We start from the raw sequence: 16,682 nt of genomic DNA, 5'->3' as shown, positions 1-16,682 counted from the left end.
GTGGGGGGTCCCAACTAGACGGTGAGCTCCCGAGAGCAGGGATCAAATGTTTTCCCTTTCATGGTCTCTGTCCTTTGACTAAAAGGTCCAGTTATTAGAAGCCAGAAGAAATCTCTCTCCCCAAGTGGGGGAGAACATGAAAATCAGGAGCAAGCACAATGCTGAGAACTGAGTAGCAAGAAACTGACTGTTCAAATCAAAGACCAAAAGCAAGTCGAGAATGCAGGTCACAGTGCTTAGCAAACTCCTGGGACAGGCACTGTAATCAGCAGCTGGCTCTGCTCTGCCTGCCACAGCATGAGGCCCACGGAGTTTAATGGCTTGAAAACAAAGGAAGAAATACAAATAGCTAATAAATATATGCTGTCTAATAATTTTTTTAAATGCAAATGAAATACCATTTTTCTTCTGTCAGACTGACAAAGACAAAAAAATGTTAACGGTAACTCCCAGTGTTATTGAAAGTGTAAGGGAAAGAAATGACTGTACTCTGCTGAGATACTATTTTGGTGAGGGTGCACCTTTCTCCCAGGTGGTGTCATGGCCCTGTGACCAAGGATGTCTGAAGTATTTGATGACTTTGCACCTGGAGGATTTGGAGGGTTGGGAATGAATGAGATAATTCCTCTGGTTTCCCAAGCCTGTCTTGGACCTAAGCGTAACTGTCACCAACAGGAAGACATAGAGAATGTAGAAACACCAGAAGTCTTTGCAGAGCATATCAGGACTTGAGCAGGCCATGCATGGTGGCATCACAGCAGAACCCACCGTTTGCAAGTGGTCACCTCCTGCTGGGGCACACACAGGACAGCCATGTAAAATGTGAACAGTGTCACTGTCACAGCCAGAACAGGTGCATGAGGGGATGCTAGAAAAGCAGCCCCTCGTGCCCTTTGAGTAATCTCTGCATAGGTCTGGCTCTCTGTCAGCTGCTGCAGCACAGTCAGTACCAGCTGCCTGTGCCAGGCTATCTTGAGCAGTGCACTCCCTGGCTGAAAAATGTGTCTGCAAGGAGTATTTCTGCCACTCCCTTGAGTCCTGGATTATGCAGTGTCCATCCAGCATGTAGAATTAGAGAAATCGAATCACTTAAACAAGATGGTGCCCTCACCTGGCCAGAAATGAGGTTCTGGTTTAACTGCTGCTGTTCCAGGCCAGAATGTCAGGGCACAGTCAGGATATAGCCCCATGCCAACACCTGTTCCCCCGTAAGGCCATTCAACTGTACCAAGAGTAACAACTTCTTCAAGAATGAAGGTCAAGGTAGAAGGCAGCTGTGCCAGCTGCCATCAATGTGTTGGAGGCACTGATTTCAATAGTGTCAGGTCAGATTGGCTGGAAGGGGCCAAAACTGGGGCAGAATCAGATATGTTTCTTTCACGGCTGAAAGGCCTCTGAAACCCCTTTCCTTCCTGAAAAGATCAGTTACTGGGACAGAAAAAATGAATAAACCCAATGATTTTTTAAAAATTTTAAAAACACACACTAAACTCCCCTAAATATGCTGTGACATTCAATATAGCTACAGTCATTCTTAGCTGGACAAGATGGGCCCCAAAAAGTCAGCCATCAGGTGCATTTCTCCATGTTAGCCTGCAGCTGCTTCTGTGTTAGGGAAATACAACTTTGTCCAAGTCAGTGGCTCTTGTTAAACTAAGTCCCACCTTTTTCTGGAAAATTTTTCCAAGAAACCAACTATTCCACACTGAAAGATGTAAGAAACATCACCGTCTGGTGAAGCCCGGCCCAAAGGAGTGTTTTCAGATGGAGGAGTACATATTTCTCCCAGATGGTGTCATGGGTGTGGGCTTTCGCATCAGCGCTATGACTTGATCTCTGCAAGTTACAAGATAGGAAGCAGTAGACCTGAGCTCATATCTCAGCCTCACTGCCTGGATGCAGAGAGCAGAGTATGGCCACCCCCCATTCACTGTTCCCAAATACTTTGCATTCCAGGTGACATTTAAGTCTAAATTCCACTCCCCTGGCCAAGAGGGCTGCATGTGGGCCAAGCCAGTAGGATCCCTTAGGACCAGAGGTGGCGAGAGGAAGGTCTGTCTCTCTGAGTGCTTCTGGGAAAGCTAAAAGCAGCAGGCTCCACTCAAAATTGGAAAGAACACAAAGAATCTACAAACCAGAGGTTTCAAAGGCAGATGCTAGAGCAGAATATAGGCAAAATTATTAAAACGCACAGAGCAGCCTTCCAGGGTCAGCTGGGTTAGTTCCAGGTTAATGTCTCAAACAGGCATTTTACTCAGTGCTGACTTTTATTCACCTAAGGCAGGAAGCGGCAAATTGGATGTAAACAGCCAAAGACAAGCAGACATTTACTCCTAAGTCGTCGGCTTTCCCATGGTTTCTGGCATATAGTAAGTTTTCAGTGTATGTGGATAAACGAAAAAGGATGGTGTGAATGGAATCCACAAAGCCCTGCCCAGAGAGTCACATGAATTTAGAAATGCTACTCACTATGGCAACCTACTTTATAGACTCTCCAAGACACAGCAGGGGCAGAAACTACAGAGCCACCAACTCTGAAGTAATCTTAGTTTAATCCAATAAATATGCACTGAGCACCATGCCAACCAACGTGGTATTTACTACAAACACACCACAGCTTGAGGTTATATGTACACGCTTGTTTGCTTGATTTTTGTTTGTTCGTTTAATTAATAACAAAGAAACTAAAAATAGGAAGAGACTGAACTAAAAGTCTGACTTTACCTCCCATTCTGTTATTCATCAGAGCATTGCGGGTGACCGATGTCCCGGACTGAAGGGGTTCCTGGGACCAGGGACTTTCAGTTTTAAAGTCAAGAGAGTCCCAGACCAACTGGGATGAGTTGTTTGCCTTATTTCCATGTTATAATTTAATGTCTAGCATTCTCCTCGGCTTAAATGTAGAAACCACTTCCAGCTGGGTCTCTACTGTCTTCAACTTGGTTCTCACAGGAAAGTCCTCTGTCTGCTAACCATGCTGCCTCCAGATCATCAGAGTGTTCAAGCAGCAGAGGCCAAATGACTCCCTGCCAAAGGAGGTTCCTACAATAATAACAGCTAATGTTTAGTGAGCATGTACTATGCGGCAGGCACAGTTCTAAATGCTTTACTTGAATTATCTCATTTAATCCTCACAAAAAGTTTCTGAGATATTATTACACATTTTACAGATAAGGAAACTAAGGCTCAGAGAGCTTAATTAATTTTCTCAAGATCATACAGCTAGATCTATTCTTACAGCAGACAGTGATCCTTTTAAGATGTTATGTCAGATCACATTATGCCTCTCCTCAGAATTCCCCAGTGAATTCTTATTTCACTCAGAATAAAATCCAAAGTCCATATAATAGCCAACAAGACCCTTGTATGACACCTCCTCCAGCCCACCTACCTGTATCTCCTAAAACTGTCTCCTCACTCCGAGCTCCAGCACAATGTCAGCTGGTGGTTCTCCCAATGCACCTAACAAGCTCCCACCTCAAGGCCTTTGCATGTGCTGTTCCCTCTGCTTGCGTGAGCTCATTCGTTTATTTCCTTTAGGTCTCTGCTCAAATAGGATTTCCCTAACAACCCAATAGGAAATAGCAATCTCTCCCTCTCTCTCTTGCTTTCTCTCTCTCTCTCTCTCACACACACACAAATATATACATATCTACCTAAATATGTGTGTGTATTTATATATTGTCTGTCTCCCCACTACCCACTGAAATATAAGCTAGATGTGAACAGGGGACTAACCTATTGTGTTCACTGCCTTATCCCAGTACTTGGAACAGAAATTCAATAAATAGTTAACAAATTAATAAAGCAAAGCAGCAGCGAGGACTGGAATCCCAGCTCCCTTCCCAGAGAAAGAATTCCGTATTGGGAGGGAAGCTTGTCCATGGCAAATTCTAAGATAACATGTGCAAAACTTACAAGAGAGCTTCAGGAAGAGGGCTTCAACTCCTTGCTTCATTTCTCTCTGGCACTTACCTTAATTAGAATGTTTAAAGAGGTTTTGCAAGGTTTAAAATCTGCGAAGAGTGTCACAATACGAAACTTCACTTCTTGCTTTGGCTTGTACAGGGGTTTGTCTGTTTGAATGAAGACAGTCATTCTCTTGGTCTCAAATGATAAGCGTGTACTGTTAGAGAATAAAATCTCATCCTGTGCACGTCCAGTTACACGGAGCTCATAAATCTCATTGGTACTGTTCAGAGGTAGCTGGGAAAAAAAGAGATCAGACATATCAGGATCTCATTATTTTACCTCAAAAATGTTTTCAATTATAAGTAGAATAAAAAATGTAAACACAGTATTATCAAAAGTAACTGCAATGCTAAAAAAAAAAAAAAGTAATTGCAACGTTGAAAAATTTCCTCCTAGGCACCTAAGTTAAACAATTTGCTTTCCTTTTTTTAACACCCTGTAGTTTGCTCTCCAATTAAATCACAGGGTTTCTGGAATGTGAAACACATCCCACAGCTCACTCTCAGCTGCAGTCACCTTGTCATTTCCTATTCCAAGTGCAAATTTTCCCTCACTGCCAGTCATTGTGGGTCAGAATATCTAATATCCTGCAACATTCTTTTGCATGCCCTGCCCAATCTGAGGCCATCAGTCGGTGAAAGGCAAGACTTCTCGAGATTTGGGGTTTTGCTGTACCCTCTCGAGCTCTGTTCTACGATGCACCCTCTTCCTGCACCTTGTGCACTATGTGTCACAGTCCTGGTAAGGAGGATGGGCTACCGCTTCTACTATTTCTAGTAAAAGAAATCCCACCTTCCAGCATGAACAGACCAGAAGCCACACTCAGCAGTTTGTACGTTCTGTCATTTTACCTCACATCAATCCTTCAGGTGGGTGCTCTTACTAATATGATTTTACAAACGAGGAAACTGAGGCTTGGAGGAGGTTAAGGAAGTAGCTCCACATCACTAGATAAGATTCAAACCCAAGAGGAGCTATGCTACTCTTAAGAGCCTTTCATGTGGTGGTTTCAAAATATGGCCAAAAATTCTCTGACCGTCTTCCCTTAAAAAGATAGACACGAATTCCCCAGATTCGGTGGCTTGCTTCTCAAGAATAGAATGAGTCTGCATCACGAAAAGGATAGTTTCTGCCTGGTTCTCTCTTTCTTTGATTCCTTGCTCTGCTGGACACCACATGCTGAGGATACTCAAGAAGCCCACATAGGGTGGAACTGAAGCCTCCCACCAACACCCACCACCAACCTGCCAGCTGTGTGAACAGAGGATCCCAGCCCCAGTGAAGCCATTGGATGACTACAGCTCTGGTTGACATCTTGATGGCATTCTCGTGAGACCCCCAAATCAGAACTGCCTGACTATGTGGTTCCCAAATTCCTGACCCATAGAAACTGTGAGAAGTAGTAAAAGTTTACTCTTCTTATATTACAACAAAGTTTTGGGATAATAGGTTACACAATAGATAATTAGCACACCTGACTTTTAGTTTATTTTCAGATCAATAAACCAGAGGTTCTAAAACTACATTCTGACTCCTTTTTGCAAATAAGTTTTATCCATAGAATTCTGAGAGGAGATTTTTCAGTAACGGCAGCCACCATACAGCTAGGAACATGGGTAAGAATGTGATGGAAATGTAACAAACCACCAATAAAATGGTCAGCAGGAAATATTTAGGGAGAAAATAGTGATGTCTGCAATTTACTTGGAAATGCGTTTTAAAAATAAGATGAATGAATGGATGGAGAGATGGGTAGATGGATAGACATGTGATAGAGCAAATGTGATAAAATGTGAATGGCAGATTCTAAGTGGTGGGTATAAGAGTGTTCACTATGAAATTCAAATTTTTTATACATTTAAAAATTTCGTAATAAAATATGAGGAAAAAGAATCAGTAAAATCACCTTCAAATCACCTCTAGTGTTTTGGGTTTTTTTGCTTTTCTTCAATAAATATTTATTGAGCACCTTCTAGCTCCAAGGTGTTCTAAGCCCTTAGGATACATCATGATGAACCAAAGATGTGTGTCCTGGTGAGGCTGAGATTCTAGTCTGAAACTTACTGCTTATATTCTGTTTTCTCAAGTGACACTTCAGTCCTCAAATTTTTTAAAGCAAATTCCTTAATACTAGAAGCAGGAAAATATACATGCCAGGAACCAGTACATCATATGCTTATACATGGAAAAGATTTATAAATATCTCATATTAAAAATTAGATATTTGATGAGATTTCTCTTTATAATCTGGATTAATTTGATCATTTTTAGTGGCCTAGGTGCTGATCCCAGTGCTGGAAAGTCAGAGATGACAGTATGAACTTGGCACATCAAGAAACCTATGTCTCTGTGAACCTGGGACATCGCCACACAGCCTAGGGGCAGCTCTGCAGACTCCAGGTGGCACAACAGATCCTGAGCTGTAGGTACAGAACTTGGCCCTTCACTGTTAACAGTAGAGGGGCATACTGAGAAGGAGACTGAAAAAAATATGCTGGATTTTTAAAACATTTCATCAAAATTTCTGAAATCAATAAAGATATATTTAAAAAAAAAAAAAAATTCTGAACCAGATCTGGAATAAGTATAACCTGCTTCCCACTGTGGAGAGGACACCAGAAGGTAATAAAGGTTCCTGAATCTCTGTTGGTCAAATGCCCTCTGGCTTCTTGGGGCCATAACTACTGAGAAGGGTTCCCAGAATTGGTAATAAAGAGGTTCCTTCATAAGAAACTTTCATATCTCTTATACAAGAGCCAATGATTTACCCACAGAGATTCTGGATCCTAAGTGTTGAGCTGAGGGCACAGGGCTAGAGAAAGATGCAGTTCCCACAGTTGGACACTGTCTGGCTGCAGGACAAGAATCTGGGTGTGTATAGTATCAAGGGGCTTTGATCAACCAAATATCAATCACCATCTGAGTTGGGCATGGTTGATTCTCAGTTATGCTAGGTCTATTTTGCGTGTCTATAAATACACATTCTCTAAGTAAATGACAGCTCTCTGCCCAGAGTACAAAAGGAAGGCACACTCAAAAAGGTCCATGACCGACAATAAATGGGTTTCTTATTCTAATCTGGGCTGTCTAAAGCCATTTCACCTTCTCTGAAAGATCAATCATCTTATGGAAACTGAGACAACATAACAGCATTTCTCCTACTTTATTTCATTAATATCAGCAGTTACTAAGAGCAGTGGAAATTTGAAATAATTTTCAAAATAAAAGTGAGAAATGTAAGATAGTTTCTACTAAAAACATATTAGTGCCCGGCGGGGCGTGGCTCAGCGGTTGAGCACCGACCTAGGATCCAGGCAATCGGGGTTCGATTCCCGGTCAGGGCACATGCCCAGGTTGCGGGCTCGATCCCCAGTCAGGGTCGTGCAGGAGGCAGCCGATCTATGACTCTCTCATCATTGATGTTTCTATCTCTCTCTCTCCTTCTCCTTTCCTCTCTTTGAAATCAATAAAGATATAAAAAATAATAATAATAAAAATAAATAAATAAAAATATATTAGTAATTTTACCTAACATAAACTTTAAAATCATTTCTAATTTTTAAAAATCACTCCCTTAAGTTGAATTTATTTACAAAAAGAATAAATGAAATTTTTTCTAGCATATTTTGTACAAAAAGTAATCTTTGTATTAAGCATTAATTTTTTATTTACTCCTTATTAAAGGCTCACTGTAGTATATCAAAAGTAGAAACAATGAGTAACCAGATGTTATAACACATGTTTTAATACATTCAAATATTCACATTTAACAGCAAAAAATTCACGAAGGCTTTAAAAAACAATTTAGAATATTGCATTTACAAACATCAGAATGCAAGTGCACTCTGAAAGTTGGGTCTATTTTAACTGAAAATTCATATAAATGCAGAACCTTCTATTTTTGCCTAGTGTTATCAAATTTTCCCAGACATTTTATGACTAAGTCTTTAAGATTGTTTTAATAAAAAGGGTAAGTCCTAAATATAACCTCTAGTAAAGCTTTCAATAAATATTGCTATAACTACAACAGAAATAGCATAATATTAAAGACACATATAGGATGTTGGACTTAGTATTTCATATAGTTAAGACATAAGAGAATACTAGTAGCCAAGTTTCCAGCTAACGATAGTTTGGATGAGTACAGTGTACACTAGCACTGTTGGAATAAGCCCAAGGGCCCTTGTCCTGTCTATCTGCCTTCTCTTTTCAGCCTTTACCGACTTCTGGCCTGTGCCGCTGCAGACTTCTTTGAGGACACTGGGTAGTTATTGTGCTTTAAGCTGTAATTCCTAAACTTAAACCCCACCCCTTCCTGTTGTAGGACAATTATATTACATGAATTTATTTTCATCTTCTCGTTGGAATGCTCTTTCAGCAGTGCTATATACACAGGCTCTGGTGGCCGGCATCTAATGTTTTAGGTTACATTAATGCAACCCAATGTTTATTGTCACCAAGATTGATTGATTCCCCCCTCCCTACTTTTGCCTGCTATGTCCTCCCCCCTCGCTTTATTTAATACTAGAAAACATCAATAATACTGATGTAAGGAAAACACAAACATAAATAGCTAAGAAACATAATAGCTATGGAATATGAGTAACTTTTATAAGGTACTGATTGGGAGCACTCTGTCCTTTAGGAGCCCCTCAAAATGAATGTGGTTTCTGAGTATGCTTGACAACTAGCCTTCAAGAGGTAATGGGGGAGCCGAGCTCATCAAGTAATGCTGACCCTACATAAGTACGTGATATGCCAGGGTCAAAGTCATTAGTCATCTATTCTCAGAAAAGTATACCAAATCGTACCTCTTGCTGGATGCTGTGATCTACTCTATTGCACATTAAATGTCTGAAGCTCCAAAACAAAACAGAGTAATAAAAGTACAAACTTCCAAATCAAAGCCATGGGAATTAGGATTAAATCACAAACAACATTTAATAATCAGATTCTATGACTCTCTCAACAAAATAACCCCTTTGCATTTTTGTATCAAATTTTACAGCACTTTGCAATCTCATTTCACCTCCAGGGTACTGGCACCATTACGAAATGGAAACAATGTCGTATCCCCTTTTCCAGGGCCAGGGTCTGTGGTGACATGAGTGAGGTGCTTGCCTCAGGAACAAAATTTAAGGGAGTTCCAAAAAAACTCAGTAATCAAGATAAATAGCATTATTTTAAATAGTTTAAAATATCAAAAAATAATGCAAATAAATTATGAACAAAAAATTAAAATTTTAAACAAAGACAGGGTCAGTATTGTTAATGTTTCCTTTTGACTCAGACTCCGATGTGGCTCAGCATGACCCCGCCCTTTTCCAGGACAAGGAGACTAAGGGATGGAGTGTTAACTACACACCCAAGACTGCAGGGCTCATTAAGGCAGAAGCAGGACTAAACCGGCCCAGGCTCCTGTACTATTAGTCTGGGCCAGTTTCCCTCAGTGAAGTTCTCTATTTTACAAGAACATATCTCTGCTATGAGTTTGAAAGGCCTAATAAGCAATCTCCCTGAAGGAATATTATTCTTTAAAAAAAGGGGGGGGGAGGGTTTCAGAATATACAAAAGAGGTCAGCCTAGTGAACACTATTGTCTGACTAAGACAAGGGTGGGGCAGGAATATTATTCTTAAATAGTCTGAAGATGGAACTGAACTCAAGCAAAATTCACAAGAAATTTAAATTGATACAAAAACCAATAAAATGTTAATTTATTTAGTTCACTGATGCAGTGTAATTTCTGAAACCAATTTTTTTTTTAAATATATTTTTATTAATTTCAGAGAGAGGAAGGGAGAGAGGAGAGAGATAGAAACATCAATGGTGAGAGAGTTGTCCCTGACTGGCCACCTCCTGCACGCTCCCCACTGGGGATCGAGGCTGAACCCCAGGCATGTGCCCTGACCGGGAATCGAACTGCTATCTCCTGGATCATAGGTCGATGCTCAACCGCTGAGCCACTCTGGCCACGCAAGAAACCAAATTTTTTTAATGGATACTTACTGATGGAAGAATAAGTGTCTTGAAAGAGCCTAAAAGGAAAAGGAGGGGAGAAAAAGAGTCATAATTTGAACCTGATAATATAACACAAAACTCACAAGACTCCCCTAATACTCTTGGATGTGGAGGGAATAATAAACTTATTTGGTCAACCCAAAACAATTCTATTAATGCCCAGAACACTTGAGAGATTACATATCCTTGTGCCAAAAAATTAAGGAAAACTGGGCCAGACATAAAACGGTATCGGTAGAGGAACCTCCCAAAAAAATAAGTTCTCCTTCTCTTCTCCGTTATCATTTCTGTTGTCACAGACGCTGCTGCTCTTGTTGCTGTTATAAGGTCATGCACAGAGAGAACCTACAGAAGGAATCTGAGGTTTAGTTCTTATGTTCTCATAGCCTCGTGATAAAGCAAGAAAAGGAAGGCATTAGTCATGTCAGTGGTGAGCTGGGACTCATAACTGGCTCATTAGTATTAGAGTAATGCAGACTTTTTTTTCATGTAAAGTTTCTAAACATAGGAACTGCTAATTCAACTCATGTCCATTTCTCAACCAATCCATTTACTTCAAGGGAAAAAGTGTTTCATGTTAAAAATAAAAAGAGTACTTATTCAAAGTTCCCATTTAAGTGACATGAATTCAGAGATGGTGACAGACCCTCAGTTCATTCATTTAAGAAATATTTATTAAGGGAACCACAATGAACAAAATAAACATGGTTCCTCTCCTCCTGGAGGCCACGTGTGTCTATCCCATGGGAATAGACAGGCACACAGCCCAGTATGGGGTAAGGGTTAAGTGAGGGGCCTCTGGAATCAGAGCATATGGGTTCTATCCTGAATCATCCACATACTTGACCAAGTTATCTGATTCTCTAGGGTCAGTTTTTTCATCCATAAAATGAGGATGCTAACAATCATACCAATTTATAAGGCAGTTGCAAGGAACAAGTATGTAGATGCCTGTCAAGGGGATAGAACAATGCCTGGCACATAGGAAACACTTAAGAATTATCCACTGAGAATGTCAGCGTGCCTCTATAGCAGTGGTCTTCAAATTTTTGTGATGAAGCATTCAATCAATAAACTATTTAGTACACATTATCCATGTCAATTTAGATATATAAAGTTATATACATGCACTTTCTCAAACAAAATATTAAATATTAGAAAACCTTAACTTCTTAGTTTTGCTCGGTAAAATTATAGAAATAAAAGTTAGCATGTGTTCTATCTACACCCTTATAAATGGGCTTAAGCACTCCCAGATGTGTGTACACTCACTCTGAAGATCACTGCCCCAGTGGGCCTCAATGAAATACAAATATTTCTTCAGAAGCAGATAAGCATTTCAGCAAAATCTCTTACCCTACCCAGGACAGATCAGTTTATCCAATAACTGTCAGCATAGGAAGCAAAGAGCAGGAGTCTTAAAAGTAACAGGACATTGGACAAAAAATGTTTTTGAAAAGGTAAAGAAGGGAGGGAAAATTAAACAAGGGCTGCAATAGGGGGAGGGCAGGGAGCACATCAGAGGGATCAAGAGAAAGTACCTAGAGAAAACGATGCCAGAGTCTTAGGATAGGAGAAATTAGCCAGGTGGGGAAGGAGAGGAAGAGTTTCCAGGCACAGTAGCAGGAAATGCAAAGGAGTAGAACATGAGTTTACCAAAGCAAAGATCTGGGTGAGACAAGACCACAGGCAGGGAGAGGGTGGTAGAGTTGAGGACCAGATCATGAGAGGCCTTTTAGACATGGTGAGCCCTCTGCACGATTGTCCCAGGTTACACTGTCATCCTGGCACCATGATTTAGCATTTTTGCTGGGTCTGTCTTTGTTTAGCAAAATATTGATATGAGATGGCTTTAATTTGCACAAGCTGTAACTTTGTAAGCATGCTTTGGAAATATTTCAACTTCCCATTAGTTCTTATTTTTAATGAAATAGACATATTCTATACTGAATTGATGTGAAATTGAGAAGCCCTATGACATTGCAGCAACTAAATTTGGTGAAACAGTCAAAAGAACCACAGAGACAATTCACTTGACAAGTTTTGTCTTATAAAAATATTTGTCAAAATGAGTCATGGTACTCTTCAGGCAAAAAGACAGGCCATATGAAATATCTGGACTGAAACACTTAAACATTTCAATATGGAAATAATTTTAAATTGAGACTATTCACCATATAGCAGAATTTGCTCTAATCTTACCAGGTACCTCAGCACACGTGGAGAGAGTGTTTTCTCAATTAAAAATATTAAGGTCACTATATACCAACACTAAACAAGTGGAATTTGAAATTAAAAACAATACCATTTACATTAACACTTATACTTAGGGTATAAATCTAACAAAATATGTACAAGATCTATATGAGGAAAACTACAAAACTCTGGTAAACAAAATCAAAGAACTAAATAAATGAAGAGATATACCATGTTCACAGATAGACTCAACATTGTCAACTTGTCAGTTCTTCCCAACTTTATCTATAGAGTCAATACAATCACAATCAAAATCCCAGAAAGTTATTTTATGAACACTGACAAATTGACAAACTGATTCTAAAGTTTGTATGGACAGAAAAAAGACCCAGCATAGCCAACTCAATATTGAAGGGAAAAAAACAAAGTTGGAAGAATGAAACTCTCTGATGTAAAGACTTACTATGAAGCTACAGTAATCAAGAGAGTGTTTTATTGGGGTGAGGGGAGGGGAGCAGACAAACAGATCAATGGAGGGAAACAGAGAGCCCAGAAATATAGTCAGTTGATCTTTGACAAAGCAGCAAAGGCAATACAATGGAGCAAAGACAGTCTCTTCAACAAATGATGCTAGAACAATTGGACATCCACATGCAACAAATATAAATCTAGTCACAGACCTTACATCCTTTACAAAATTTAACTCAAAATGGATCATAGGTAAAATGCAATACTATAAAATTCCTAGAAGACAACATAAGGAAAAAAAACCTAGATGACCTTGGATATGATGATGCCTTTTAGATACAACCACCAAAGACACGATCCATAAAAGAAATAATTGATAAGCTAGACTTCATTACAATTAAAAACTTCTTGCAAAAGACAAGGTCAAGAGACTAAGAAGAAAAGCCACAGACTAGAAGAAAAGATTTGCAAAAGACACATCTAACAAAGGATTGTTATCCAAAATATACAAAGTACTCTTAATAAAACTCAACAATAAAAATGCCTCTATTAAAAAACTCAACAATAAAATATACCTCTATTAAAAAATAGGTCAGCCTGGCTGGCATGGCTCAGCGGTTGAGCATTGACCTAGGATCCCGGAGATGGCGGTTCAATTCCCAGTCAGGGCACATGCCCGGGCTTTGGGCTCAATCCCCAGTGGGGGGCATTCAGGAGGCAGCCGATCAATGACTCATCATTGATGTTTCTCTCTCTCTTTCTCTCTCTCCCTCTCCCTTCCTCTCTCTGAAAGCAATAAAGGTATTAAGAAAAAGTTCTTTCCCATAGAATTCCAACTAATAAATGTAGAAGGAATCCTGGAATTAGAAAATGTAAGAAATGACTCAGCCAATAATTACCAATCTTATGTGTACAAGCTAGGTGAGACTCGTGAGAAATAATAAACCATTGTTGTTTTAAGCCACTAAGTTTTGAAGTTGGTTCATTCACAGTAATAGATAACTGGAACACTTTCGACATAAAAAAAGGTTAACTAGCAAATCTCTAAAGCTGCAGAGTCCAATATAACAGCCTCTAACCACAAGTGGCTATTGAACAACTGAAATACGCTGCAAGTGTAAAATACACCCCATATTCCTAAGACTTAAAACAACGAAAAAGAATGTAAACTAGCTCAGTAATTTTTACAGCGATTTACATGTTGAACTGATAATATTCATGAATTACTGGGTTAAATTAAATATATTATTAAAATTAATTTTATCTGTTTCTTTTTACTTTTTTAATGTGGTTACTAGAAAATGCTATATTACCTAGGTAGTACCGTTATACCTTTATTGGACAGTGCTGGCTTGAGGATAGAAGACGTAAGGCTTTTCCCCGAAGCAATAAAACCACCAACAGCTCTGACTGCATATAATATTTTTAATTTTGTGAATAAAATAACAATATGGATACTATTAAGAGTGTTCTAAAACCGTTACAAACATTAACTGGTTTAATACTCCCTCATCATGATTGTATTAAGTACTATTATTCTTATTTTACAAATGAGAACGCTGAGTCACAGAGACATTAAGTGACTTGCCCAGGGTCACACAGAAAAGAAGTAAGGCAGCCAAGATTCTAACCCAGGCAGCCTGGCTCGTGGGTCCCATCTCTAAACCACTACTCTGAACTGTAGTTGTACTTCTGCTCTTTTATTCACTTACCTCTGATTATTGCAAAAGTTCCACAACCTGGAAGGCGCTGGTGTATGCTGGTATCGCCCCATCTCATTCACAGATTCAAAACCTCAATCAGCGCAGATTCCTTTCTCCCCTCAGCTCTATGTCAGTTGTCACCAGAACCTAAGGTTTCTTCTTCCATAATGTTTCTCCCAACCCTTACAGTTATACTATAAGCAATGCAGCAACAAAACTAATTTTAAAATAGCTCGTGTTAGACAACTTCCGAAAAGGACATATGATGAGAAAATTTCCCAACTCTTGTTATCAGTTCTTCACACTACACAGTTATGATACATTGGACGTTAGTTTCAAGATCTGAAAGATCCCTCTTCACAAGCAAAGTAAAACAATACCCACATCTAAGGCGGGTTCCAACTCCGAGGTGGTGAATCCAGTGCAAGAGGTTTTGTAGGGAGTGTCTTGGGGTGGGCACCTGGAGAAGGGAAGGCAAGGGAAGGAGACAGGACTAGGGAGAAGAAGGGGGAAGGAGAGAGCTGTGGGCTCGAGAGGCGTCCCCAACGGGCACTCAGAAGCAGCATGACCCTTGGGAGTTGTCCAGAGTTGGCTGGACCTCCACCCAAGGAGGGGCTGACCTCCACCCAAGGAGGGGTGCCCCTAGACAAGGCGACCCTGTTCAGCTGATGCGATCCCCGGAGGGCGCTGGCTCTGAGAGCAGTCTGTGGCAATACTCCCAGGGCTTGAGGCAGTGAGTCCTTCATCCCTGAAGGGCTGTATCTGGGGTGGTATGGCAAGGCATCCACAATAACGTCCCAGATTGGAATAAAACCAAAAAAATTAAACTGCAGTGAGCTGAACCCCAACAAACGTGCACCCTCGATCATTGAGAGTTACTTCTTTTTCATTACTTTAGGATAAATCATCGGGGCTGACTATTTTGACAGCCTAATGACTGGAGGAAACAATATGCTTCCTTTCTATCACACGCAACCTACCTCCCACCACTGGCAAATTTACAAAGACTAAGCTGGGGGGTGGGGCATGTAATTTATGTTTATCTAAGTGACACCAAGCAAGGAGAAAGTTAAAAACAGCTCTGGGTCTACAAACCAAATAAATAGTAGTTTGATTAATTGGAGGGCAAGCATTTTAGCAATCAAAACCAGCTACCCAGATTTGAAGTGCAGGAAATCCCATTTCATAGAACTTTTTAATGTATCTCTTAATAGAGTCAAACCTTTGACAGGTTTTGTCACTAGCTAGAAACTGGAACTACATGCCTGGGTCCTGCTGCTCTGACACATAACCATGTCCATTCAGAGACCCAGAAAAGACAGAGCTAGAAACAGAAGTTGTCCCCAAAAGCTCAAGTATAGGGGCAGAGATGCCTACCCACCCCTGATTCTTGCTGGATTCAGGGAGTGACTCAAGGATGAGTAGAGAGATCCCATTCAAGGCCCACCCACTGGTCTCATGAGTCCTTATAAAAAGGTCAACTTTCAGTACTTGACATTTTTTTCAACTTGTCTTCCCTCTAAATTTACAAACGCAACTTGGAATCTCCTAGGCAATTACTAAGTCTTATTTGAAAGTCCTAACATTCTAGCAATAATTTACACTACCAAAACATAAAATGGGGGGTGGTGTAGTGGGAGTGTAGACAAGGAATAGTAATCTCTTTCTCTGCTGTTGCTAGGCTGAAGATGAAACACGTAGTATTTACAAGTTGTTGTGAACTTTCCTGTCTGTTTCTGCAAGGCTCCACTCAGACACGGGAAATAGTCCCCGCCTCATGAAACGCTGCATGGCTCTCTTTTAAATCACCGTGTAAAGATACACTCTGCTGTGTAAAGTCCTTCTTAACCTTACTGCAGGTAACTGTAAAACTCAGATCATTCCTGTGTATAACCAGAGAAAGTCGATCTTAAAACCCTTCGATGCTTCCTCCTTCCCAGGGCCACTAAGTCACTCAAAGAAACCTTGTTTTAAGGCTTCACCCTTGGCACAGGCCTGAGAGCTGGCCTTTTGATTTACAAATAGAGTCAAAGCTATTTTTAAGTTGTGTAATAAGCATACACAAAAACTAACCTTTCCTTAACTTTTTAAACACACTCTATAACACCATACGCCGCCTCTTCTGACATCTGTGCTCACAAAATAGCCCTGTAGAGAATCACTGAAAGGAAGGAGTAGTGTGTAATTGGAAATCCACGAGGTCCAGAAATATCCTCTATGGAAAAAAAAAAAGATTTCCTACAATATATATGCCTGACTTAGTATTTACTGCTTAATTATTTTTGGCAGCTCTCTGCTATTCAGTAATATACTGTATAGTAAT

General features: G+C 40.1%; 1 protein-coding gene across 1 annotated transcript in view; it reads right to left on the bottom strand.

Moving 5' to 3' along the window:
• CD109 (CD109 molecule) overlaps positions 1-16,682 on the bottom strand; it is a 99,802-nt gene that overhangs the window by 70,759 nt on the left and 12,361 nt on the right. Inside the window, exons 3-4 of the mRNA XM_081141070.1 lie at positions 9,981-10,009; positions 3,976-4,206 (exon numbers count right to left, since the gene is read on the bottom strand). Coding sequence (XP_080997196.1) covers positions 3,976-4,206; positions 9,981-10,009 — 260 coding nt within the window. The remainder of the gene's footprint in view (positions 1-3,975; positions 4,207-9,980; positions 10,010-16,682) is intronic.

This window comes from Miniopterus schreibersii, assembly GCF_964146895.1.
Source record: "Miniopterus schreibersii genome assembly, chromosome: 6".
NCBI classification, from domain to species: domain Eukaryota; kingdom Metazoa; phylum Chordata; class Mammalia; order Chiroptera; family Miniopteridae; genus Miniopterus; species Miniopterus schreibersii.
Note: the sequence above shows the minus strand (reverse complement) of the source record. Positions and strands in the feature narration are given on the sequence as shown.